The following is a 26,561-nucleotide window of genomic DNA, read 5'->3' as shown; positions in this document are numbered from 1 at the left end:
TAATAGGTTTATAACTAAATTGACAAATCGTTAATATTTAAAACTAAATTGGCCGCTGTAAAATAAGTTTAACACTGTTGAGACAATTATCCCACTTGTAGAGGGTTGAGTGTGATTTGGAGATTAGGAATCACTGAGAATGAATAACTCAAACTTACTGTTATCTCAATCGTATCACTTGATCTGTAGTGAAATCCGGTAATATACTTTTCATAAAATAGGTAATGTCGTGCAAATCATGTAAATCTATTAAGCGATTTATTTCCTTATTCTATTTATTATATTTGATCGCTTGTTTTTGCAATATATACCGTACCCAAAAACAAACAAATTGCAATGTCCAGAAGTGATGCTGCAATATGCTTTTTACATGAGAAAATCTCCTCAATATCATGCTTCAAGACATGAGCTAACAACTAGCGTCACGATATGATATTCACAGAAAAGTAAAACCAGCATTAGACTAGAACCTGACCATTCAATTCGACAACTGAATTCTATATCTTCTAGATTTCTTCTGCCTTGACAATAAGGTTTCTTTTAGAAAGAGCAGCCTGGTTAGCGGTCCGATAATCAATGGGGCAGTCGTGCTTATCAGAGTGCCGGTGCGCCGCGCAGAAAAGGTTGCCGCACCTGCAGTTGAACCCGGTCAAACCCACGCGTTTGCGGCATGTAGCGCACCTATTAGGCCCATCCGTCACATTCATTCTGAGATTTTGGAACAGCAATACAGCTGAATTCCCAGTTGAAGTTGATTCTGGTGAACTTTTGATTGATGAGGCTTCAACATCCACTGCACCGCTGTGCATGTCCCTCGCACCAGCAACCGCATGCTCCTTCCCACTCTCGCTGGAGCTTGCCGTACCAATGCTGCTGATGGAGGAAGCTGTGAGCTCAGCTTGTTCTCGCTTCTGCAGCATATCCTTGTGGCACTTGGAACACATGTTTCCCAGGGCCGCACTTCCAAAGAAGCCACAGTTATTGATGCAAAAGATACAACCTTTTGTACTCTGCCATCCCATCCCCTTGTAGAACTCCATAGCTTCCAACTCCTGCAACGGGGGCAATCATCTGATGATGAAACATGAATTTCCACTTCTTTCCTTCTCATCAAACCGAATATTCCAAAATCAATTCTGATAAGGAATGGAAAATAAGGAGAAGGTCCCTGGCATTTTCAGGTTAGCTTTAAAGTGAATTGGCAGGAGTCATCAGAAGAACCCGAATAAGTTAGAGGACAGACCAGATCCCTCATCCCTCTCTCAGACCCAGAAATAAAAACAAGAGACAGAATGAACATGTGCTTCTGCTTTCCGAAACCAGCATAATATGCTCTGAATATTAATTAAATCATCGAATGGCTTGACTAGATCATATGACAATTTCCTTTACAATATCATGTCAAGGGCTCCATAGAGACAGTAAATTCTGTTGTTTATGTAATCATCATCAAAGCCCCCCTCCCTTTCACACAGACCAGGGAGAGAGACGAGAAGGAGACAACAATGAACATCCAAGAGCACAACAGCTTTAATTAAATCAATCAGGATTACCAGATTACGATCTGACAGACATATAGAATCAAGGGAATATATTTCTAACAGTATGCAAGCAAGCATCAATCCATGCATTGCTAGCCCCTAGATGTAATATACGTGTAGAGCATGCAAGCTGAGGAACAGAAAAACCATGGATCCCGAGAAATAAATTGATACAAAAGCAAACAAATATTTCATTAAAGCCATATTTGTTTTTGAACATGCTTTGCTGCAGCATGGGCTGGGCAAACTCTCCTAATGGTTTTGGAAGGCAATTCTTCTTTTCAGTCCGCATCTTCTAAGCCAAGAAAGAGTAACTTCTCGATTAGCATCATTCCCAAGATCTTAAGAAATATCAATACCATCTCTAGAAATATCTTTCCCATGTGGGAACAGCATCGGTGGTCTCGACTCTGAGCATATCATTTCATCCTAATTGTCTCAAGCAGACGTATCTTTGCAAATCACATATAATCAAAACTTTCATCTTTTTGAGTCCTTGGTCTTAAACTACCAAGGGAGAAACAGGTATAACAACGAAAACAACAACAACAACTCTATGTCGATCCATCAGCATGGATATGGGCTATTCCACAAATAACCCTTAACTCGAGATGAAGGCAAAGAAAGCACGCCTAGGGTCGAAAACACGACAACTTTCGATTCATATTCTCCCCTACACCTCAATACATGTTACCAAGACGCGGTCCCTTCCTCCCCACGACCCTGCAGAATCCGATACAACATAATTCATGCCAAAGAATCCGAAGCCATACATTTTGGGATTGCTATCGCAACCTCTTCACACGGTGTCGCCTTCCACACCGTTTTACTTACAAGAAATCATGCTAATCGCCACCAACCAAGTTACGCGCACACATGATTGTCAACAACATAGGCAAGTCCAGTCGGCAGGCGGAAAATACAATTACCCAGAGAGAGAAAGAGACCAAGTTTCGTCTTCGTTTCGGCCGATCTTGAGCGGCAAATCCAACCAGATCGCCTGCGACCAAAGCAAGAACTGCATTCGATGTCGAATTCGGGATTTACAAGAAAAGCAAATCGCAGTACAAAGGAGAAGCGCCGAAAGACACTGAAATTTTTACAGTGAGGGAGAAGAATCCGCAGGCGAAGCAAAGAAGATGATCAAGCAATGACCGGACGGAAAATGGAGACCGCCGCCGACTATCCAGCGATGGCTTCTCTCTCTGTTTCAAACACACTTGGCGGGCTTTGTGAAAACTGAACGACGCGAGCAAAACGTTAGTTTGTTTTTTATAGCCTTTTATTTTGTTTTTCCCCACTATCAATTCTTTCCATTTTTCAGAATCGCAAAAAAAATAAAAATATATATTAATTTTCTTCAGCCGACTTGTACATTTTAACTTTTAGTTATACAATTTTTTCTCAAAAGCCCAATTTAAAGATAAAACGGGCATTTCATGACCCTGCCAAAGTATTTTCATTTCAAATCTCGATCATCAGATATGATCTCATTTTCGTCCATACGTTACATGGAAAATCGAAATGTCTCGGGAATATCATCTTGAAGCTCCTCAAAATATAGCCTCCTTCTTTTCTCGAACAATGCTCGCCCAAAATAAAAAAAAAAGGATGAAGTAACATTTAATACGTCATTTAATTAATAAAAAAACACCTAAACGTATACGTTTCTCTTATCTAAATTTTGTTTTTTGGGCAATATATTGATAATAGTGTGTCAAATGGATACTACGTAGGGTGTCCGCATAAAATTTAGTAAATTTTGAGTACTAGTTTTTCAATCGCGATGTAATTTCTCGAGCGCGTGATTAATTTTTGCTAATGATACGTGACTCGAATCTCTCTTAGGGAAGAAGAGATGGAAACGATTATCATCGATTCCCAAACCCCATTCGCTTCACGCCGTTCCGGCGGGAAAAGAGGAAAGACAAAAACCGCGAAATGGCGGGAACAATTCCGACGCCGAAAAATTAAAAAAACCCGAAAAATAGATAAGAACAAAAAATCAGAGCGCTGCTTCGGCCTCGGTGTCTCTCCCCCTTCAAACCTATCTTCCGGTTTCCTCTTCTTTCTTTCACGGCAAGGCAAGCAAGCAAGCAGAGCGTATCTCGCCCCGACTCGAGCTCCGGTTTCGCTCCGGCATGGGGAAGAAGCAGAGGAAGGAATCTAGGGCTCCGCACGGCCACGGCGACGGCGAGGAGGCGCGCGGCGGGGATCGCGCGGAGTCTTCCGCGGCTCAGATGAGCTTGTACGAGGTGAGCTCGGAGATGGTCTCTCGTCCCCTGTCTTGTGCTCCGTCGCGCGCGCGCGGAGCGTTGGATTTTGCCTTAGGTTGTGGTTTCGGGTGGGATTGATTAGGGAAAGGGGGGAAATGTTTTTTTTTAATTTTCTATTTTTTGGGTACTGCGATGCTTGATTGGATTGGCGTTTGCGTGGGTTGAGTCCCAATTCCGGCGCCCGAATGTCTCCTGTTCTGGAGTTCGTTACTATTGCATGGCGGGGATGGACAATCGAGGGGCTGGTGCAATCTCTAATGGTCATGTGCTGCAGTTTATGAAACTGTGAATTTCGCATGAGATTTCGACCTAAGATTTTGCTAGGATTTTTTTTTTATTAGGGTTAAGTTTCCAGCGCTATTGACTGCTCGCATGGCGTAAGTGGAGGTGTTCTTTAGCTGGGATTGGAGATGTGCATAGTGAGTAATTTACTTGAAGCTGAATGACTCGACTGTGCTGTTCAAGGGAAGATGCGGTATTTGTTTTTTCCATTTTAGTTGCTGAGAGGATGCTGAAAAGTTTGATTCGAGAATTTCGATGTTATCGCCCCTTTATTGGTGGGTCATTCCAAGGTTGAGCTTAGAAAAGGGACTGATCCTGAAACAGAGAGTCGCTTTGCGGGTTCCTTTTCCTCGTTTTCCTTTTCACGTTCTTAGATGGTTAGGGGAAGTATTTTCGGAGCCTTTGAACTCCTCTTGATTGGCATGCCGTCGTTTCTGATGCTTCGTTTACACGGAAACTGATTGCTCCATCCACGAGGCAACCGTCTGCTCTGATGAGTAAGAAATGTACCAAATTACAGCCTGGTTGGTTTAATGATCTACGGTTGTTCAGCTAGCTTAGGCCACAATTGCCACCTTGGATTTGCTGAGATGACCTTTTTATCATTTTGCCCCATTTAAGGTTACTGATGATTCAGGTAGTTGCTACTTGCGTAGTGACATTCCTATTCTTCAGTTTTCTTGGGAAGCTTATGATCTGTAAGCACTCATTAGCCTTAAATTGACACTTCTGCAAAGTAAGCTTCCTCTTTCTAGGATTGTGTCGGCTGAATAAGGATCAGAAAAGAGGTTATGTTCATATATCAGGAATAAGAGCGTATCCTATTCAGGAACGCATTTGCCATGTTTTGTAGCTGCATTTGCTTAAGGGTGAATGGGAGTTACTCAATGAAGATGCTATGTGTTGCAGATTCTTGGTGTGGAAAGGACAGCTACTCAGCAGGAAATAAAGAAGTCATACTATAAGTTGGCCCTGCGACTCCATCCTGATAAGAATCCTGGTGATGAGGTTAAGTTAATTCCGATGCCCCTATGTCTTGACAATTGAAATAGTTTGCATGGGGCTGGCTCCTCCAATCTCTAACTCCACTTTGTCGTAATTTGTTTCGTTCTTGTATCATCAGGAAGCCAAAGAAAAATTTCAGCAATTACAAAAGGTGATCTCGATTCTAGGTGACGAGGAGAAACGGGCATTATATGATCAGACTGGCTGTGTCGATGATGCTGTGAGTTCCGCCTGAATCTCTGCACAAGCATAATCACAAAAAACCGGGAGAGAATTAAGTCTTGATCTCTATCCGATATATAAATAGCTGTCGCAAGCAAAGAGAGAAATTATGTTAGTTGAATATATTTAAGATAGCAAAGTCCACAGACTCTGTGCTTTGAGATGGCCTAGCTAAAATTGGACAAATGATGATAAATTGTGATATACTTCAAGCCTGAGTTTAATAGTATATATTATTGGGCAATTAGAGTTTTCTTCCATTATTGCAAGTGTTTTTTCTCAAATCTATCTTCCTGCTATTTAGGACCTTGCAGGGGACGTCGCTCAGAATCTGCACGAGTATTTTAGAGCTGTATACAAGGTTGTTCATGTTCTACCTGGAATGATATCTTTCTTTCTAATGTGAATGGCGTTCTCTTGCATGAATATCTCTATGTTCGAAGTTATCTGACATGGCTTCATCCAGGTGGTTACTGAAGCAGACATCGAAGAGTTTGAGGCAAACTATAGAGGTTCTGATTCTGAAAAGAATGATCTGATTGATCTATACGAGAAATTCAAGGGTAACATGAACAGGTGGGGTTGATATGTCCTTTTTCCTTTCTTGTAGATGCCTACTTGACATAGAAGTGTTTGACATCTTTTGTACTTTTTCCTTCACAGGCTTTTCTGTTCGATGCTCTGCTCAGATCCTAAGCTTGATTCCCACCGCTTTAAGGATATCATCGATGATGCAATAGCAGCAGGTTGGTGTTTTGACAATTCGATCTCTTCTTGACTATTGGCTTCACTCTTAAACCTCAGTCAGAATTTGAGACTTTCAAGCAGGGTTGTGCTTCATTGTGTTTTATAGAGTTTAGTAACGGTAAGGTCAATATGTAAAAAAAAAAATGCTTACCACATTGATAATATTTAGCACTAGGTGCTCATTTACTTTTTATGGAGAGCGTCCTATTTTTCTGTCTTTTTATGGTTCTAAGTAATGCTGGTCTGAGGATACTGTTGTTTTGTAGCTTAGATCTTATGTGTGCTTAATAGTGTAGTGTACACTATCCTGCTATCGTGCTTAATAGTGTAGTGTACACTATCCTGCTATCGTGCTTACTGCATGCTCTGTTTCTCTGTGTACTACAGGAACGTTGAAGACAACCAAGGCGTACCAGAAGTGGGCAAATCAAATTTCTAAAACTGAACCACCTACAGATCCTCTTAGAAAGAGGGGGAAGTGAGTGACACAGCTGCACTGGGCTTTCTATTCTAAATAATTTTTGTTTCGATTTCTTCACTGTACTGTTCGTAGTATATTCTTCTTTTGAATTGGAATGCTAACTTTTGTTTCTCTTTTCAATAGAGCGAAGAAGAAGTCAGACGATCTTTTCGCAATTATATCTCAGCGCCGTAGTGAGCGAAAGGAGAATTTTGATTCCATGTTTTCATCTCTGGTGAATAAATATGGTGGTGGAACGCAGGGTTCAGAACCCAGTGAAGAAGAATTTGAGGCTGCAAGAAAGAAACTTGAGAGCCGAAAGTCTTCCAAAAAGTCCAGGCAGAAATGACAAGAACATGTGATGTAGCTTTCTATTGGATTAACCATGTATAGCTTTTTGTTGCTTTGAGCACTCTCTTATGCTCCTAATTTATGTAGCCAAAATTGGTGTGTTTGATTTCCCCTTTGTTTGGATGATATTTTCGGATGACAGTTGCTCAATGCACTCTTGTTTTGTTTCTTATTTTTCTGGCAGTGCAAGAACTAGATTTGCCGTAATACTGGAAATTGTGTCCAATGAAGTACTATTTACGCAAAATAAGTGGCCTCTCTGAGCAACTTTTGGCGTGACTGAGATGCATCTAGGCTGAATAGGCTTAAGGATTTAATGTGCGAATGAGATGTTGCTGACTATAGTTTTGTGCTTGCTTTAGTTACAGGAACTTTTCTTTTCTTTCCCAAATGGGATTAGACTACTTTTCTACTGAATGGCTGATCATTATGCTGCTATTGAGCGGGGAAATAAGATAAAAAGCATGTGTCTCTAGGCAATCATTCGATTGTTAAAAAAAGGATTTGATTAAGGCCCGTTTAGTTCAGCTTTTAGAATATTCATTTGGGGAATGTAAATACCTTTAGGTGAAAGTCACTTGAAAAAATGCTACTTGGGGTCACTTGGGGAAATGCAATTGTATTTGGTTATTTCTTTTTACAAATGGGCTTTGGGAGGTTTTTTTTTTATATTATTTTTAAAAGTACCCTTCGCCGGCTCCGGCGAAGAGCTACGGCCGCCGGCGAGTCAAATCTGGTGCCGGCGGCAATCGCCTGAGGTCGCGCGACCCAGGCGGCCGTCGCCTAGGGTCGCGCGACCAAGGCGTTGCGAGGGTCGCGCGACCCACGCGACACCGCCCGGGCGGTTGCGCGACCCGGGCGACGGCGCTCGGACGATCGTGCGACCCCAGGCGGCCGTCGCCTCGAGGTCGCGTGACCCCGGGCGGCGACGGCCCGGGTCGAGCTGACCCCAGGCGACGGCCGCCGCCCGGGGTTGCTCGACCCAGTCGTCCCCGCCCCGGGTCGTGCAACCCAGCGATGGCGCCCGGGCGGTCGCCGCGGCGTCGTCGGTCGCATGACCTCGCCGGCCCCTCGCTGGCGGCGCTGGCCCCTCGCCGGCCGCCCTAGCCGGCCACGCTTTGCTTAAGAAGAAATTTTTTTTTTTTTTTGGGGAACAGTCAGCATTCCAAATGCTACCAAATGAGCATTTGGAACTCCAATGCTGAACCGTTTGGTTCAGCATTTTGGGAATGCTCATTTAAGGCCAAATGAGCATTCCCAATGCTGAACCAAACGGAGCCTAAGTATCGAGGAAAGGCGGAATGCTTCCCTATTAATGCATGGTCAGCAACTTCTAAATGAAGAAGAGAAACTAGAAGAAGCTCGACATACTTTTAATTCATTGTCATAAAACAACGAAGCCAGATTTTAAGTATATTGCATATCCATTTTCGAATTGGGTGTAGAGAAATATAGGACTGACTTATTTTGTTTAAATGTATTAATCAAGCCAAAGCTCGAATCTCTTTGTTAGCTCGACAAACAAAACTTGTTAATGCTTCCTGCAACTCAAGGGGGCATGATGCAATTTTAATAGCTTATGCCGAAATTCTCGATTGCAACTTCGGAGCAATTTCTTCAGATTAGACCCGATCAAGATTTAAATATAATGCCGTGGCCGCATCTTGGGGTCAGGAGCAATGTGTCCTACTCGACTTAGCTGGGAACAGTTGTAACGAGAACTAGAATTCAACTGCGTGTCCAGTACAAGGACGATCAGCAAGTTGGGAATTGGATATCCATGTTGTGCAGATTTTGTTTGCAGAGCCTAGGCCAGTTCACATGCTACAATGCATGGGGGACGATGTGCATGCTTAAGATTTGCCAAATCTGAATTAGTAATACATCAAATCACAAGTTCTTACAACTAGAATGACATCATCCATCTGAGATTTTTGAGTGGCATGTTGTTAAAGACACAAATGCCGGACGCAGCAACAAATAAATTGCGGTATCATGAGCTGCGTCGCAATATGCTTTTTACATGAGAAAATGTCCTCAATACTACGCTTCAAGACATAAGCTAACTGGTAAGCCGTACTCATGGGAAGTCAAACAAGCATCAGACTAGAGTCTAAGATCCTTCAACGCAGCTCCTGCGTTCTAAGATATTATCAAATTGTTATTGCCTTGATGATGGGGTTCCCTTAGCTATAGCATCCTGGCCAGCAGTCCTGTAATCAGAAGGGCAGTCCTGCATATCAGAATAGTGATGCGCCATCCATCTTGAAGAGGAACCGGAGATCATCCGTCGAATCTCATCTGTTGAGTGCAAACTGCTCTGAATTAGAGCCACTGTACAGGCCAAAGATTTGGACATAATCGGTTCATAAGATTTGTAATTATTGCATGGTTTCTAGGTAGCTGGGTCTTCTCACCCTAGCACCTGCAGTTGAACCCAATCAAATCTACCTGTTTTCATCATGCGGTGGACCCATCAGGTACAAAATTTTTGAAGAACAGTGCAGCTGAATTGCCAGTTGAAGTGGATTTTGGTGTACTCCCGATTGAGGAGACTTCAAAATCCAGTGCACCCTTTGCACAGCCCCTGTGCCAGCAACTGTGTCCTCCTTCCCACTCTTGCTTGAGCTTCCCGTGACCAATGCGGCTACCAGGAGAAGCTGCAAGCTTAGCTTGTTCTTGCCTTGGCAGCATGTCCATATGGCACTTCGAAGTTGGGAAATATATTTGCTGTGGTAGCACTTCCAAGAAAGCCTCAGTAACTGATGGAAAGGATGGGGCCTTTTGGAGTCTGGCATCCTAACTCGCTACAAAGATTTCTTTAGCTTCCAACTCCTGCAATAAGATATCTTTTGATGATGAAACACAAATATCCATTTCTTGCCTTCTCAGACAACCAGATGAAACAAAATTATTTCCATTAAGGAATGTCAAATGAGGGAAAGCTTACAGGCATTTTCAGGTTAGATTTAATGTGAATGGCAGGAGTCATCAGAAGAACCTAGAAAAGTTAGGGGACTCACAAGATCCTTTCTCCTTCTCCCAGATTAAGATCGAGATCGAGAGAGAAAGAGAGAGAACAAGGGCTTCTACATTCTTAAAACTGGATAATTCACTCTGAACACAAAAAAAATCATTGATCACTTAATTCCCCATGACTAGATTATATGACAGTTTCTTTTATATGTATGGTTTCGCTCCATCTCAAATCAGGGTGAATTCTTTCATTGGTGTAATCATTAATAAAGGCCCCCACCCTTTCGCACAGACCATTGATAGGAAGAAGACAAGAAGTCAAATAAGTTTCTAACTGCTCTCAAGCACGAGAGCACAACAGCTTTGAGATGATAACTAAAAGTTCACAAGATAGCGTCAACACAGGTATTGCTAGCCCCTAACAGAATATACCTAAAGCGTGCAAGCTGATAAACAAAAAGATTGGGAATTGATAGCAAAAGCAAACAAGTATGTCACAATGCCCTACAGGCCTTCTCGACACAATATCACACAATTTATTCCAAAGAGTCCAATGCCCTACATCTTGGGATGGCAGTTGCAATCCGTTCACATGGTATCACCTATTGCCAACACCCCAAAAAGCAATAAATCATGCTAATCATCACCAAACAAGTCGGGCACACGACATCTTCGACAAAATAGGTCAGTCTAGTCAGTGTTTAGGGAATATATTAAAAATTAGAGAGGGACAACCGGGATCTTGTGTTTAGAAAAACATTCTGAGAGATTTGAAGACCCACAATTCCTGCATGAATTATAATGAGAGCGAATCACCTCCATTTTAGGAACCAAAAGAGTGCAGTAGAGGTCTGTAACCATAATCAGTGAAACCGCAGGTTCTTACAACGGTAAGGCCACGGCTTAAAGCTCTCGGAATGCAGCTGACTCTTTGTATGCATCAACAAAAGCTGTGTCATCAAACAATAAGCATTGAAGCCATAGGCATAATCAAGGCTTCCATTCAGCATCATATATATTCCTCTAGTTCTAACAAAACCATCACCTGCTTCTACCTGGACACGTTAACAAGCTTAGTGTATGAAAATGGCTAAGAGAAAAGGCAATGCAAAATAATTCATATTCAAAACTCCTCTTGAAGATCTGCAAATACTAAATCCAGACAAATTTTAAAACAGAGAAGGCAGAAGAGTGGGGGGTATTTTAAAAGGAGCAAATAGACTCGAGCTTCATAATGATAAGATTTTAATGGAACTATCTTTACTTTATGGGATGAAGGTGAGATCTGTCTCTTCATGTCTACTGCCAGAAGCAGAAAGAAATTGTATGACAAATTTGAGATCGTTCATTGAGCCAATATGGGGACATGTGTAAACTTCCTAGCTAGAGTAAAGGGATTAGTCGAGCTGTGATTTTAATCGGAACTGTGCGGTCCAAGAAACGTCATTTATTGTATATCATGCATTTTTCCAAGACCAAGACAACCATGCGCAAAGCACCGTCCTCTCATATCTAATTTTATTGGAACTCTTCTACTGGTATATGGACAGTTGTGTGGACTGATGGGCTTATCGGCCTTGATCAGTAGACAGGAAGACGCTGCCACTTTGAGCCTGTTGTTGGAGAAGAAAATCAATATGTGTGTAACTGTGTGTTACGTAGCTTACCCTGTAGACCTTTTGAAGAAGGTTCTGTTACTAATATATATATGACTTAAGCAACATCAGTCATTGTAAATCACATGCTCTAGGAACAAGGCAATCATGAAGAATGCACCCTTCTCATACCTGTTGCTTGATAGCATTGATGGGCAACCTCAACTTTTTTCCAATAATCCTTTTCTGCCGTTGACTCTGCTAATTAACGAGAATAATGAAGAAAACATCCAAATAGAACAATGTAAGGACGCTACTTTTCAGTCCTCAATATCATACACAAGGGAAACCACATCCTGAACACAAGTTTCTCCCGAGCAAAGAAAATTCAGAACGTCGCATAGTTCTTCACTATGTAAATGAGACTGGTCACCTGCCACAAATGTGGACACACAGTCCTTAACCATAATCCAAGACCATCCAGGCTCTTTAGTTACACCCTTTGACTTCATCATTTTCCTTATTTCCGCTGCGTCGGTCCACCGCTCCTTGGCAGAATAGACATTAGCCAGGGCAATGTGAGTTCCAGCACAATTTGGGTCTAACTCGAGAATATGCTCGGCAATTCGCCTTCCACGGTCCCCATCACCATTGATTTTACATGCTCTCAACAAAGTTGACCAGACAACATCATTACATTCATATGGCATTCTTTTGATCATGTGTTCTGCCTCGTCCAATCTTCCAGCTCGGCAGAGAAGATCAATCATGCAGCCATAGTGTTCTCTTGAGGGACTAATTCGTTGTTCCCTGCTCATTGAATCGAAATAGTCAAAACCAAGATCGATTAGTCCAGCGTGACTACATGCAGTAAGAATGCCAATATATGTCACAGGATCTGGTCTCAACCCAACACTAGCCAGCTTCTCAAACAAATCAATTGCTTCATGGCTGTAACCATGTTCTGCATATCCATTAATCATTGTTGTCCACACCACAATTTCATAATTTGTTGCCTCATCAAAGATTTTGGATGCTTCTTTTATACTCCCACACTTGGCATACATATTAATCAAAGCACTCTGTATTGTAGGTGCCTGTTCTAAACCCAAAGACAGGACAAGAGCATGAAGTTGCATCCCTTGCTTGAGAATAGCCATATTACCACACACAGTAAGAACAACCGAAAGAGTTGACTCAGTGGGCCTGAGTCCTTCAATCCTTATCCACGACAGAAGCTCAAAAGCTTCCTCGCCGTAACCTTCTTGAGAATACCCAGTGACTATAGTATTCCACGAAACAATGTCTCTCTTGGTGATTTCGTGAAAAATAGCTAGTGCTGAAGATAACTGGCCGAGTTTTGAATACATGCTGATAATGGAGTTTGCCACTGGCAAGGAATTTAAAAGACCTTTGCACAAAACTTGAGCATGTAATTGTTCGCCACATATAGTTCTTGCAAGACTAGCACATGCAGAGATAACTGCTCCATATGTGTATTCATCAGGACTGGCACCAGATCTTTTCATCCTTAAAAATGCTACAAATGCAGATTCTTCCATACCCATCTGAACGTATGTCGTGATTATAGTTGTCCACGACACTACATCCTGTGTGGGCATCCTTTCAAGTAACCGCACGGCATTGTCAAACTTCCGACACTTGTTGTACATCGTGGCAAGTGAATCAGCCACAAATGAGCTCGCATCAAAGCCTTTCTTAATTATGTGTGTATGTATCTCCCTCCCACAGCTCAAAGCACCAAGATCAGCGCATGCCTTCAAAATAATAGCAAATGTGTGCCCGTTACATTGCACTTCCGACTTGCACATTTCAGCGAAGCAGGACACCGCCTCCCTATAGTGGCCACAGCTAACAAGCCCATTTATCAGGGCAGTCCAAGAAATAACATTCTTCAGTGGCATCTCATCAAATATTCTATAACCCAGCTCGATTCTGTGGGCTTTCGTGTACATGTCAAGAAGGGCACTTCCCACATATAGCGAGTTTGCATCTCCCGTTTTGACGGCATATCCATGTAATGACTCGCCAAGATTCGGGTTCATATCAAGCGTGCAAGCCTTGATCAAAAGACTGAGCATGAAATGGTCCACGTGGAGTGCTGGCTGAACCCGCACGTCGGAGAACAAACCAAAAGCTTCGGTTATATCCATGGCGCTGACATACCCAGAAATCAGGGTGGTCCAAGAAATCTCGTCTCTGCAAGGCATACTGTCGAACAGTGAGCGAGCATCACCCAAATAACCTGTTTTGGTCAGCTCCCGCAATCGGGTGTTGTATTGGATCATAGTCACGCGACTTGAGGTTGAAGAAGAGAGCTTCCTGATGTGAGGCCTGGCCCACGATATCATCTTCGCCATTACGGAAGACTTGATAGCAACGCAATCATCCTCGCTTCCGAGCACTCTGTTGCGCTCCTAACTGATGGAGCCCAAGTTGGCGTGCGGTTGATCTTCCCGCCTTTGTTCGAACGACATTTCCGCGATGCACTCTTGTTTCGTCTGCTCATTTGGCGGGCAGTTCCAACCACTGGATTTGCAGTTCATAGTTAAACGCCATGTACATAAAGAGTCTAGGTGCTTGATGCCACTGTCTCTGTTTATTCGAGGAATAATGACACAAATAATCCCCGAATTTCGGCTAACGTACAAATGCGGTCCTCAATTTATACATGTTCAAATTAGTCCCTAAACTATATGAACAATGTATTGGCTTTTCTACGAACATGCATAGTTAAAAAATATAAACGCAAAAAATATATAACTACACATGTATCTCCAAAGGCGTTGTTCGTGCGTTTCAATCAAAAATCGAAGACCATAGGGGGTTAATCGCATTACCTCTCGTAACGTGTCCAAAACGATTTCGGTCTGGATGTTTCTTGGCCTGTTCCATAACCATCTGACCTCTAGTTCAGACACATCACCAATCGCACGACGAACAGTAAGGAAGAACTTGGCGGATAGTCACCAATAGAATTGTGCTAGCAATCTTGTGGCGATAATTCTCCGCACTCTTGATATTTCAATACGACGTCGAAAGAGAGAAAAACTATTTTTCTTTTAACTCTCACGCACACATCTTGCACTCTTACTTGCACTGTTTCTTTTCTGTATTTTTTTTTATATCAGCAACTGTTACTGATCCCATTCTATTTGTGCGATCAGCAACAGTTACTGATCGCATGGATACTCACCACACAATCAGCAACCGTATTTAATTTTATAAAATTAAGAGTGCAAGATCGTATGGCACATTAACATGTGTCCACTTTAGGTTTGCGTGTGCATCATATGCACGCACGCTCATGACTGAAATAAAATTAAATTAAATCACATTTAATTTAATCTCAATCGACTAATCGATTGCTATAATTACAAACATATTTGCAATATTGCATCTTCCGTACAACGTCATCCTAAATTGGTTATGGTGTGTGACATTCCTAGGTTCATCACCGAGTTGGTAGTAGGACTTGCACTAACACATTAATACTCTCAAGAAAATTGATTGTCCCGATCAACCTCTAGATCCTACAAGCCATGATTGACATCTAGCAATATGTCATGGCTACTCGAGATAGTGTGAATGTTTTAAGAACATAATGAACCGTCGGCTTTAGTTACAGTGTAATTCAATTCCTCTGCCTTACTATGTCCCGATCGAACAAAGACCATGGAATATTTGTCAAGTCACCAATTCGATTATATGCACAAATCTAATTGACATGCATTTTATATGAGACACGAACAGTTCATTCTCGGTTACAACTCCGGCCGAGGATTTTAATGCAATGTCAAGATAGGACATCATTATTGTACATTGTGTATAACAAGGAGATAGATTCCATTTGCGCACACGTGTAACTTCGTATGTGAACGAACTATGGCCATCAAGTACATAGACGTATCAACGAACCAAAGAATATTTGCACCTTTGAACCATAGCCATTCAACACACAAGTCAACACACGCGCCTCGTGTCTAAGGATTATTTATACAAGACTGAGCATGAACGATTAGGCATTGACCACGCTAAAAGCTTCCATGTTGCTAATCGTTATATGCGTGTCACGTTCAAACTTGTTCGATACAAACACTCGTGTTCTAGCTCGGGCATCACAATACCCAATGACTCGTGACTCGTCATTCCCTTAAATATCCAATACTTAATGGTGAAGCTAAGAACACACCGGTCTCAACAGGATTATTGATATCCACTCAATGATCCATCGACCGAACAATTTAAAGATTCGGTCTAACTGTGAACCCGTCACACATATTCTTAACGTCTCAAGAATAGGTCCATAAGCAATCGATCTTATGGAATCATTCATATATTTAAATAATTGGACAAATGAATAAATACGTCATTGCCATTAAATAAATAATGAAATTGAAAATACAACTTAAATCCCTAACATGTAACTATTATATGATGACTTTAGGGCATACATCTAACAACATGTTCAATGTTATTCCTAAACTTAAATTAATGGAACGATAACATTTAACATTTTCATACAGTCCAGGGACTAGTTTGAACATGTATTAAAAGTTCAAGGACCATATTGAACGAATTAAAAGTTCATGAGCCACATTGAACATTTTCATATTGTCCATTGACTAGTTTGAATATGTACTTAAAGTTTAAGAACCCTATTGAACAAATTAAAAATTTAGAAATTACATTGCACATTTGATCAAATTTTGTGAACTAGGTATGTCGTTTTCCCTTTATTCAACTCACTAGTGACATCTTGCTGCTTTAATTCCGCCCGCAATCTATGAGCAACCGGCGTTACGGGTTCCAGGTCCAGCTTTAGGATATAAAACCAGGAACCAATCCGGTCAAGGCCGATTTTCGGGTTGAGCCAGCCCCACTAGCTCACTTCGAGTGCAAATCTGTCTAAATTGCATTCTACACAACAATAACATGTTCCTTGCACGTACGCCGACACTAGTATCCTGATCATGCTATTGACATCTCATATGCTTTGCCAAATAAAAAAAAAAGAAAAAGAGAGGCATCCCCTTTGCTTTCGCTTTATGTGGCAATCAAGCGTCCCTGGCCCATCATTTGTACAGCATTTTTTCCCCCGACTTTCATGAATTCATAAATCATCCTCCCTCTTCCTCTTTGTTTCGTTACATGATTGCCAAAATCTTGCCTCTCGATTTATTTTCATGAACGGATGCTCATCATGCTCAATTAGCGTTTTTTCTTTTTGTGGGGGGGTACGAAAAGACAGATGGTTCGAAATCATTGCAACAAGAGAGAGACGCAATGGAAGGTGCGATGGGGGCTATGATGAGCAATGATCTGTAAAATGGGCCAAACCCAATTCAAAAGGGATCGTGCACGGATTGAAAACAAGTCGCGGCAAAACATCGTTTTTTGAAATAATTTAGCGATTTCATCAGATTCATCACGGGGGAATTAGTCGGGTCGATAAGGCGATCGGGATTTTACGTCTCGAAACATAAAGTTTTCCGCCTTGTCCGTACGCGAAAGGCCTTTCGTTTGGTGGGCAAACGACTCGCTCAAGCTACTCGTATACTTGAGTATTGTGCATGGGCCACACTTTCGAGCTGTCCTCCAGGTCTTATCCAACACAGGTCCGTCTTACGTTTCTTTTTCGCACCCCTTACCTAATTGGTTGGGCCAAATTGTCACTGACAAAAAGACAGTGGAAAAAACTTAGTTTTGGGACACTCACCTGCCAAATTATCAGGCCTACCAACTCCCAAAAAACTCGTTATGGCAGCCACCAACCAACAATCAACAAAAGAAGAAGAAGAGAAGAAACGAAGAAAGAAATTAAACATCATTACCGCCGGAAGATGCCCAAAAGACACCAAATTTGATTATTCTTCTTCACCAAATTTGCGATCCCCAAAAAACAAAACTAATCATCATTACCCCACCCCGAAGATGCCCCTTTGAATACAATAGTTTTCGTTCGCCCTTTTATTAGGTGGGTCAGTGACCGAGCGACTCCAAAGGACATCCATTTGTTATGACTTTTAAAACTAATTGTAGTGTTGACTACAAATCACTCACGTAAATGAATGTCTATAAAAATCCGTAAAAATGAGCAAGGGAATTCCCCCACTTAGAGATTAGAAATTACCTACTTAAATCCTGGAGTAGAAACTCCATGTGGAAATTGGCCCGCGTCAGGGCCGCCTACATCAAAAGGTGTGAACAATTGCATGCTTATATTCCCGAATTGTCGAAAAGAGAAAAGAAAGAGAAAAATTCACTTGATAAATCTATTCCATAAGTCTGACCAAAAAAAAAAATCTAGGAAAAAATTCTAAATAAGAGCATGAAATGCCTTCATTTTTTCAAATAAAATTTTAAAGTGTACCTTGTTTCAAATAAGATTATGAAGCGTCCTCATTTTCTCAAATAATGGTCTGAAGTGGATATTATTTTAAATAAGGGCTTGAAATGGTTATGATAGTTTCGAAGAAGGTCTTTTCGCATGGTTAACGACATTTTCATCTTTTACCTTTTTTTAAATAAAATTTTCCCTTTTTTTCCTTTTCTCCTTATGGTTTTTTTTTTTATTTTATCTCACGGCTGGCCACTAAGGATGTCTGAAGAGGGTTGGGTGAGAGTTGCCTTGCCGGAATATCTAGCCGGCCGACGACCGGCAGGTTTTATTTGAAACTACCATGGCACAACCCTGTCATACCGATGTTCCAATGGAGTAGAAAACTTTCCTCAGCCGGCTATTCCATCATGTCCCGCTGATATCACCTCAGGGTGGTGATTGTGGTGGTGAAGGAGGCTCAACCTATTCTGGCCAATGCCCAAATTTACATTGATGACATCCTCCTCTATGATACTGTTCATGCACTGTTTGGCACTGTAGCAACACTGTAATAAGAAGAAAAACGTGCAGAGACGAAGGAAAATCGTCATCTAAAATTTAAGAAAACGAGGGCATTTCATATTCTTATTTGGAATTTTCCGAATTCAGACAAAGCGTGTGTGCAGAAGAGGCAAGGCGCTAATGATGGCGACTTCGCAACTTCGTGCTCCCAAAACATTCCTCCTGCGTGCTTGAAGTGAGAGGAGAAGAAGAGAGAGAAAGTCCGTCCATGTCCGTGAAATCTGTAAATGCAAGCAAAGCTCCTCCTCTCTCTCTCTCTCTCTCTCTCTCTCTCTTCGCTATAAGAGAGCTCCCGGCTCTCCACACTCCCAGTTGCTTTCAGTAGCAGATCTGCCGCCGGAGCGGCCGAAACCCTTCGAGGTCGAGGGCCGGAATCGCGGGCGGCCCCCCCCATGGAGCCGGAGAGCAGCGACGCCGGCGCGAGGATGGAGGCGTACGAGGTGATCGAGCAGATTGGGAGGGGAGCCTTCGGATCGGCCTTCCTCGTCCTCCATAGGTTGGAGAAGAAGAAGTGAGTTCCGCCTCCTCTTTTTTGTTCGGTTTCCGCCACTGTCGTCGTGCTTTATTTGCACGGTGATTTGAAGCGGTCGAGTTTGCTGATTTATGTGCAATTCTCAGTTGGTACCGTTTGTCGGTGGCGATGATATTTGATGATTTGAGGAAATCCTCAGTCCCCCTGTTTAGTTTTGTGGTGGCTTGGCTTCGAATCCGAGCATAAGGTCCTGACTTTGGGTTTCGTCCGTCGGTTTTTTCGGCATTTTTGTGTCTCCACAGGTACGTGCTGAAGAAAATTCGCTTGGCCAAGCAAACGGAGAAGTTCAAACGCACTGCACACCAGGAGGTTGCTTTCTTTCCTGATATATTTATGGGTTTTTCCAGTGTAGAAATGGAGTCAGCTGCACTTGTTTCTGAATTCCATTGTTTCGGTCTGGTTGGCTCATTGATTAGTGTGGAGTGTTCTGATATGAAATTCATTCCTTCTTCTATGTTCGGATGCTGTGCTGTCTTTCTAAGTTCGTACATGCCTGGAACTCATTTCCCTATATTGACCCTGTGTCTCGGTTCTAAGGACATTCAAAGATTTAAACTGAACATGACACGGAACGGATCTTCCTTATCGCAATTTCCCTTTTACAAGATGTTTCGAGTATCCGAAGCTTTTTGTCCGCATTCTTTATTTGGCATCGAAGTCTTGATGTGCATTCGAGCGAATTGGGCTTTCTGATCTCCTCTACCGAGATTTCTCGCTGTTTATGTTTCCAACGCTAATTGGTGAGAGTTTCGCTTCTATGTCAACGTGCAGATGGAGTTGATTGCCAAACTGCACAATCCATATATTGTGGAGTACAAAGATGCATGGGTGGATAAGGTGAACATCACATCTATACATGTCACGCTGCGAGAATGCTTTTACGAGACGTTTCTTTTTTAGGGTCAAATCATGGCATTATTGTCGAATCTCACTATGTTTTGCTTGGTAATCAGGGAAACTGTATATGCATCATCACTGGTTACTGTGAAGGAGGGGACATGTAAGTACATGTAAAACTCACATCATCGACAAGTCAGAATGCTGGATGAGTAGAGTTCTGGTAGTATGACATTATCACATTATAGATGGAGTGGAACATACTGTAAGCAATTGTAATGATGCACGTCGCTGCAAAATATACCTATTAAGATGTGATGGAAGACGTTATTGAGTAGGAAATGATTTAAGAGCTTCTCCTCAATTTATTGAAAGAATCAAACAAAATTGATTTCTCCTGCTATAGCTAATATTCTTTTTTCAATATGTAAGCATTAAAATTTCCAATATCTGCTTCTAAATGCTCGGCACAAGTAACTGATCTAGGGGAGATCTATTTTTTCCCCACAATCAGGGCTGGGATTATAAAGAAGGCCAGGGGGATATTTTTTTCCGAGGAGGTAATTAGTTGTATCTTAAGTGGTTTCTTCTCGTGATAACCCATAGTCTGTACTAACTCCTTGCGTTTGATCTTTTTATGTGCAGAAACTCTGCAAATGGTTAACCCAGTTGTTGCTAGCTGTGGACTACCTGCACTCAAACCGTGTACTACACAGAGATCTTAAAGTAAGGTTACGTACTCCTGATAATTTGAAATCAGAAACAGCTGTTGTTTGTGTGAACATGACCTAAGCCCTCTGATTTCAGTGTTCTAACATATTCCTCACAAAGGACAATGACATCCGGCTAGGTATGAAGATCTAAACTCCATCTCATGATTGATTGATCATCCCTGCTTCAAATATCATTATTACTTAAAGTAGCGTAAGTCACTGTACAGGTGATTTTGGGCTTGCAAAGCTACTTGGCACAGAAGACCTTGCTTCATCGGTATGATACTGTTTACATCTACCAGATCTTTAATCTCAATTGATTATTCCTGTGGGCAGTTCTTCTACAGATTATGCGTCTGTATATGTCTGGTTAAGGTTATCATTTGTTTAAAGTACATTTCTGAGTTGACTTCATGTCAACCTATCTTCTGTCCTTGGCATTATACAGGTTGTTGGCACTCCCAACTACATGTGTCCTGAGCTCCTGGCAGATATTCCTTATGGTTACAAGTCTGACATATGGTCTCTTGGTAAGCCAGGATCTCAAATACAGCACTGCTTATTAAACGGATTATTTGAACTCCTTTCATTACATATTCATGGTTTGACAAGGGAGAGAAATTTGGTGCTTTTACAGGTTGCTGCATGTTTGAAATAGCTGCTCACCATCCTGCATTTAGAGCCTCTGTGAGTTTAACTCAACTTCATGCATGCCTTGTTGCTACCATTATATCTGGACTAGTATCTCTGTGGCACTACCCCTTAAAATGTGAACTTTTCTTAATAGGATATGGCTGGACTCATCAACAAAATAAACAGATCTACCATTTCACCCCTTCCTATTGTGTATTCATCCTCACTGTAAGAAGCTTCTCTAAGACCACCACATTCAGAGCAGTTATATGACAGTTTTTTTTTTTTTTTCATCTGTAGCACTTACTGTCCATTTTGTAGGAAGCAAATAATCAAGAGCATGCTGAGAAAGAATCCAGAGCATAGACCAACGGTAATCCAACTTACCTATGCTTTTGTAAGATTAATGGAATTTCCTTGACCTACTCTAATGCCCCTGAATTTTCAGGCTGCTGAGCTGCTAAGGCATCCACATTTGCAGCCATACCTTCTTCGGTGCAATAATGCTGCCCCTGTCTTTCTTCCCATAAAGCCCATAAACAATTCAAAGGATAAAAGTGGGAGAAGATTATCATCTGGGAAGCCAAAGGCGGGGAAAGACCACACAGAGAAGGAGATAGGAGTAGAAGCCTTAAGCCACTCTGAGCATGTTGAAGCTAATGGAAACATGAGACAGATTGCTGCGGTAACTGCTGGCAAAGCGACATCCACAGCTAGCACAGAAGATTATCTTGAAACCAAGATGGTTGATCCGACCAGCTATACAGTTGAAGTATCGACCTCTTTGGATGGTTCAAAAGATAGTTCTGCTGATTCTGAAATGACTCTTTCGAATGGAGATGGAGGAACTGATTCTAAGCTTGTAACGGATCACAGTTCAATGGAAGTCACCTCCGAGATCACCTCTGAGGGCACGTTGCCTTCTCTGGATGGAGGAGAAGAAGCTATGAAGTACGTTCAACAATTCAAGAAGGTTGATGTCAATGATAGTGTCATGCAGGCTCAGGAAATAGCACAGGCTCAGGAAATAGCACAGGCTCAAGAGAGAGTTCGCAACCAGAAAGATGAGGAAGACTGTGAATTAAATATTAAGGCAGAAAAGAGCAGCGAGGTGCAAATGCCAAATGAAGTCCACGAAAAAAATGATGCAGTTCATGAGAATGGTACTCCGTCATTGAGGATCCACAATACTTGTTACGGAAATGATAGCGATCCCACATGCAGTTCTGACAAATTAGAAAACTCCGCCGTGGAAGGTGCTACCGTGGACTATTTATCATCTGGTAATAAGACGACCCTATGTAATGGAGTTAAGGCAAAAAAAGATGATGTCACCTGTTCCACGCAAACTGAGGCTGATGATGCTCTGGTTGTGAACCACACACCACTTGACACCTCTTCCTTTAGCACACTCACTGCTACTGGTGGAGAAGAAACCAAGATCAACTGGGAAATTCCAAGTCAACAAAGAGCTGATGCTCTAGAATCTCTGCTTGAGCTATGTGCACAGCTACTTAAACAGGATAAGGTTGATGAGCTTGCCGGTATTCTGAGACCATTCGGAGGAGAAGCCGTGTCATCGAAAGAGACGGCTATTTTGTTGACAAAGAGCCTCATGTCTTCACTTAAATTTCCTGGAGGAAACTTACCTCACGAAGATGATTGTCAATAATCTATGTGCTGAACTTTCTTGTACATGCATGTACTTTTCGAGGGTGCTCTTTCGCTAAAATCCATGAGGACTCTTGGCATTAATTTATCCATCCCGTGTACATTCATTTGAGTGTAAGTATGAGAAGCGTCTTTCTTGAAGTAGTGTTTTTCTGAATAACGGTGGAGCTGAAGGAGACGCATTCTTTGTTGATTTTATGGATTCAGTTGCCGTCTGTTTGCAAGAGGAAGCTGTCATTTAAATGATAGTTGAAGTCATTAGTTATGTGTAAGAAATACGATTGTCTGACTGATGAGTCCTTTTCAGAGTTTGTACAATTTCTTCATATACTGCAATTTTGCGCACGAGTCTTCTACACCGCTATCAATTGATTGTACCATCTTCTTCTTGATGTTGTTGTATGGATTATGAGGGTGAGATCGCTCTCTAGGTCGACAATGGCCAGGTGATATCTTAAATTCCCATGCCTCTTCCTAGTGAATCTCCGTATAATGTCTGCATGCACAGTATTTCGGAGTGCCATGGCCAATGCATCCTAAGTATCTCTTTCCTGCTGCATACATTGCTCATGCATCATTTGACCTTAAGCTCAGTTTTTAAGAGCCTATCCTTAAAGATAAGTTCCTCTCCCTCATTCGTTTGTGATACATGTGAGGTGCATAAATACTTGAATATATATGTGATGCTGTTAGATTGCGCTAAATTCATGCGCAATGACTGGCGGCGAAAGGTCGACACCAGAATTGGTGTCATGCAACAACCAGCCACTCCACTTGAAAAAGCTTGACAAAATCCTTTATTGAAGTGCAACACCCATGTATGTAAATAACAAATAAAGACACAGGACATGAATCAAAGAAGGGAGATATTCTGAAATGTCAGTCCATTTCAAGAACTCGAATAAGAATGCTCAGACGAACCCTTGTTCACTCTCTTCCAGAACTACTCCTTCCCTACTTTCCACTCTGTTATTTCTCTCATATTTTGCCATTGTGGCGCTCTCAAGTTCTCACTGCAAATAATAGGCAAAGAAAGACACGACAGAGGCGCCAACCAGGGTGCCGAAGACGGGCAAGGCTGCGGAGGCTCCACTCGATGGGCCTGGGGCCGGAGCTGCGGAGGCATCGGAGGCCAGGACGGCGCTCATTGAGGCGGCAGCAACGAGGACGGCACAGGAGATCTTCTTCATGTCCATTTTCTCGAGAAACGCAAGTCCTTTTTTTTTTTTCCTGGAGACGAAGAACAGATATCTTATCTTCTTCCTCTCCTTATTGTTTTTCTTTTGCTGTCCTGGGGATGGCGTGTGGAGGTCAAGAGGAATTTATAGGGGAGTGTTGGGGCCATTTTTAGGCTGAAAGCAGTTGAAAATTTGCAATGGAAAATCGTGGTACGTGGTTGGTTTTGCATGGCACGAGGGGAAAGTTTGGCGGAATTTGGTAAACGCTAATGGTTGTGAAGGAGCCGGTGATGCACAAATGTCTCTCCAACGTTAGAATGGCTCTCTCTTGCAGAGAAACAGGAGGCGAACTGTCGCGCGTGTATCTATATATAACATTTAATGATACTCGTCATGATTGATTTTCATATTTCGCACATCGTATTTCTCTGTAAATTTGCTTTTGGGGGAGACGAAAAAGAAAGAATGAGAAACAATGGGTTAGTCAAGTTGATCCGATTGACCATTAAAATGAAATGACATTTTGATCTTATGAGAAGGCGCAAAGAACATACGAGAATAACTTCGTTCCAAAAGGTGTAATCTTTCAGACAGCTCTGTTCTAAGAGATGTGGTATGGCGAAGGGGTTCTAATTGTGAACCATTGGGATGATACGACATTTTGCTATAAATTTGAAGAATTATAGTTCTCCAAAATCAACAGACTCGTTCTTCTTTGTTAGGTTTATAAATACATCAATGAAAGGCTGATCAAACAAAACAATGACGAAATATGTATCGGCGACTCTTTCTTCTTCCTTTTCTCCACCATACCATGTTTCTCTTGAATTTATGAGTTATGAGTTCATGGTCGAAGAACACGATAATTGATCTCGCCTATTGGATTAGTCGGCTGCCGAGCGAGTGCCCGTGAAACATGCCTTTTCGGGTGCTTGATGCTCAAACTTTACACAATGCCCTGGCCATCAAAGCAAAAATTAACAGCTGAGCCAAAAGCGAGTGTCCTGGCCATCAAAGCAAAAATTAACAGCTGAGCCAAAAGCGAGGGTCCATCTGCAGCAGCTGCGAAGGACAACCGAGGCACACCAGTGACGGTGTACCCTCTTCGTCTCTCGGATGGTTGGGCCCTCGCTTTTCACAACCTCTCGATCTTCAGGGGTTGCTTTAGGAAGTAGCAAACCATCAAAGCTTTGATTATCCTGAAGCCACCTAGGTTGGAGCGGGTGGTCCCTGCGGTTTCTATTCTTGGCTCAAAAGGCATGTACAAGAAGCAGAAGAGTCACATTGATTCCGATACGCTAACTGCTCTCATGCACATCCAGTTCCAATGTCCCCAGAACTGATCGCCGTTTCAGTGCCTGCCTATATAAATGCAGCAAGAATCGGACCTTCTTGTACCTGTCCACAGAGAGACACACGAGCTGCGGTTACAGGCATACTGAGAAGATTCGATGGCAGGCTCCGGGAACCGCCGCATGAGAGGTGGAATCGCGACGCTCGTGGTGGCGATGACGGCGGCGTGGCTGTGCGGAGCGACTCGGGCGCAGGAGCTAGCGATGGCTCCGTTGCCTCCGCCGGTTACAGGGGCAGCTGGGCCTCTTTCGCCGCTGCAGGATGCTCTTGTCTGCCTCTTGCTCTCTGCTGCTCTTCTCATCGTTTTGCAGCTCTAAACTACATCCTCCACCCTCTGTTTTCATAATACACGTGATATGATATGATATTTTTGTTATACGTTGAGATAAATAGTTCCGGTGGTGGTTTGATATGGTGATAGAAACCAGATTGATTAGTATGATCTCGATATATGTATGATTTTTTTCATACATCGTACTCGGAATGTCTTACTTTGATATTATTCTGACTCGTTAGATTTCCCTCAATTCTATTAAACTAGAGTTTCCGGAACTATCAAACGCTATTTTTGGCAACTTAGGAATTTATTGGCTCAATTGCAGCTACTACTAACATGACAACCCAAAACTGGTCGATCAATTGGTTAAAATAAATAAAAAAATAAAAATAAAAAAAATCGGTTAAAAGAATAAATAAAAAAGAAAAATCAAGAGCAAAGCAGGGCCATCTCGGGCCCACTGGGCTCAACTTCGGAATGGCCTCCCCCCGGAGGCCCAATGGGCCCGCCGGCCGGTCCCCACCCCAAAAAACGGACGAACTCCCTCCGCACACGTGTCGCAATCGCAGCGGCATCCGTCTGCCGACAGAGATCGGGGCGCGGCCGCACGCAATCATCGCCCCCCACCCCACCCCCCAACGGCCATGTCAATGCCTTTTTTACGCGCAAATCGAGCTGTTATGTGAACGTTGGCGAATCATTTGGAGGTCCCCCACCTTCGCCCGCTGCGGTGATGCCCACGCGCCCCTTCTCCCGCCTATAAATAGCGATCTCCTTCCCCTTCTTCTTCATCATTCTCGAACCTCTCCAACTCCGCCAACTCTTCTAGCGCTAGCCTCCTCTGCAACTCCGATCTCCGGCCGGTTCGAAGGCTCCCTCGCTCCGACATAATAATCCGCTCATCGCCCGGTTCTTTGCTCGTTCGGCAATGGCGGCAGCAGCAGTAGCAGGAGTGAGGAGCTTCGGTTCGTTCGCGGTCGCCTTCGT

General features: G+C 42.6%; 4 protein-coding genes across 8 annotated transcripts; 2 read left to right on the top strand and 2 right to left on the bottom strand.

Moving 5' to 3' along the window:
• Window positions 1–313: 313 nt before the first annotated feature.
• LOC115674884 (zinc finger A20 and AN1 domain-containing stress-associated protein 4-like) lies at window positions 314–2,779 on the bottom strand. Of its 2 annotated transcripts, none has more exons than XM_030597402.2 (3): window positions 2,645–2,779; window positions 2,471–2,541; window positions 314–1,052 (listed from the first exon to the last, which is right to left on the bottom strand). In XM_030597402.2, the coding sequence occupies exon 3, from the start codon at window positions 1,038–1,040 to the stop codon at window positions 507–509; it is 534 nt and encodes a 177-aa protein (XP_030453262.1). In that variant the 5' UTR covers window positions 1,041–1,052; window positions 2,471–2,541; window positions 2,645–2,779; the 3' UTR covers window positions 314–506. The 2 variants fall into 2 exon arrangements, with proteins under 2 accessions (XP_030453262.1, XP_030453263.1); XM_030597403.2 differs by having other exon boundaries at window positions 2,471–2,559; window positions 2,645–2,772.
• Window positions 2,780–3,571: 792 nt separating this feature from the next.
• LOC115674883 (chaperone protein dnaJ 6) lies at window positions 3,572–7,091 on the top strand. The gene is made up of 8 exons (XM_030597401.2): window positions 3,572–3,796; window positions 5,009–5,107; window positions 5,223–5,324; window positions 5,631–5,687; window positions 5,793–5,902; window positions 5,990–6,072; window positions 6,461–6,551; window positions 6,678–7,091. Exons 1-8 carry the CDS (start codon window positions 3,683–3,685, stop codon window positions 6,880–6,882), a joined length of 861 nt encoding a protein of 286 aa, XP_030453261.2. The 5' UTR covers window positions 3,572–3,682; the 3' UTR covers window positions 6,883–7,091.
• Window positions 7,092–8,734: 1,643 nt separating this feature from the next.
• Window positions 8,735–14,059, bottom strand: LOC115674768 (putative pentatricopeptide repeat-containing protein At3g47840). Of its 4 annotated transcripts, XM_056302875.1 has the most exons (4): window positions 11,889–14,059; window positions 11,648–11,713; window positions 10,677–10,810; window positions 8,735–9,719 (listed from the first exon to the last, which is right to left on the bottom strand). In XM_056302875.1, exons 1-3 carry the CDS (start codon window positions 13,834–13,836, stop codon window positions 10,764–10,766), a joined length of 2,061 nt encoding a protein of 686 aa, XP_056158850.1. In that variant the 5' UTR covers window positions 13,837–14,059; the 3' UTR covers window positions 8,735–9,719; window positions 10,677–10,763. The 4 variants fall into 4 exon arrangements, with proteins under 4 accessions (XP_056158850.1, XP_056158851.1, XP_056158849.1 ...); XM_056302876.1 differs by lacking the exon at window positions 10,677–10,810; XM_056302877.1 differs by lacking the exon at window positions 8,735–9,719 and having other exon boundaries at window positions 10,682–10,915.
• Window positions 14,060–18,465: 4,406 nt separating this feature from the next.
• LOC115674769 (serine/threonine-protein kinase Nek6-like) lies at window positions 18,466–23,111 on the top strand. The gene is made up of 13 exons (XM_030597274.2): window positions 18,466–18,891; window positions 19,155–19,221; window positions 19,684–19,749; window positions 19,866–19,912; window positions 20,264–20,309; window positions 20,395–20,475; window positions 20,557–20,599; window positions 20,690–20,739; window positions 20,911–20,992; window positions 21,100–21,149; window positions 21,250–21,323; window positions 21,417–21,468; window positions 21,544–23,111. The coding sequence occupies exons 1-13, from the start codon at window positions 18,773–18,775 to the stop codon at window positions 22,765–22,767; spliced, it is 2,001 nt and encodes a 666-aa protein (XP_030453134.1). The 5' UTR covers window positions 18,466–18,772; the 3' UTR covers window positions 22,768–23,111.
• Window positions 23,112–26,561: the final 3,450 nt, after the last annotated feature.

This window comes from Syzygium oleosum, unplaced genomic scaffold (assembly GCF_021117445.2).
Source record: "Syzygium oleosum isolate NSW1041296 unplaced genomic scaffold, Sole_v2.1 Sole_v2.25, whole genome shotgun sequence".
NCBI classification, from domain to species: Eukaryota; Viridiplantae; Streptophyta; class Magnoliopsida; order Myrtales; family Myrtaceae; genus Syzygium; species Syzygium oleosum.
Note: the sequence above shows the minus strand (reverse complement) of the source record. Positions and strands in the feature narration are given on the sequence as shown.

Excerpts from the sequence above, each read along its gene's own strand:
- LOC115674768 (XM_056302874.1), bottom strand. The coding sequence starts at position 13,836 with ATGGCGAAGATGATATCGTGGGCCAGGCCTCACATCAGGAAGCTCTCT.
- LOC115674769 (XM_030597274.2), top strand. The coding sequence starts at position 18,773 with ATGGAGCCGGAGAGCAGCGACGCCGGCGCGAGGATGGAGGCGTACGAG. Across the intron at positions 19,222-19,683 it reads AACGCACTGCACACCAGGAG|ATGGAGTTGATTGCCAAACT; the intron begins GTTGCTTTCTTT and ends GTCAACGTGCAG. Across the intron at positions 20,476-20,556 it reads TACTACACAGAGATCTTAAA|TGTTCTAACATATTCCTCAC; the intron begins GTAAGGTTACGT and ends CTCTGATTTCAG.
- LOC115674884 (XM_030597402.2), bottom strand. The coding sequence starts at position 1,040 with ATGGAGTTCTACAAGGGGATGGGATGGCAGAGTACAAAAGGTTGTATC.
- LOC115674883 (XM_030597401.2), top strand. The coding sequence starts at position 3,683 with ATGGGGAAGAAGCAGAGGAAGGAATCTAGGGCTCCGCACGGCCACGGC. Across the intron at positions 5,108-5,222 it reads ATAAGAATCCTGGTGATGAG|GAAGCCAAAGAAAAATTTCA; the intron begins GTTAAGTTAATT and ends TTGTATCATCAG. Across the intron at positions 6,552-6,677 it reads CCTCTTAGAAAGAGGGGGAA|AGCGAAGAAGAAGTCAGACG; the intron begins GTGAGTGACACA and ends TCTTTTCAATAG.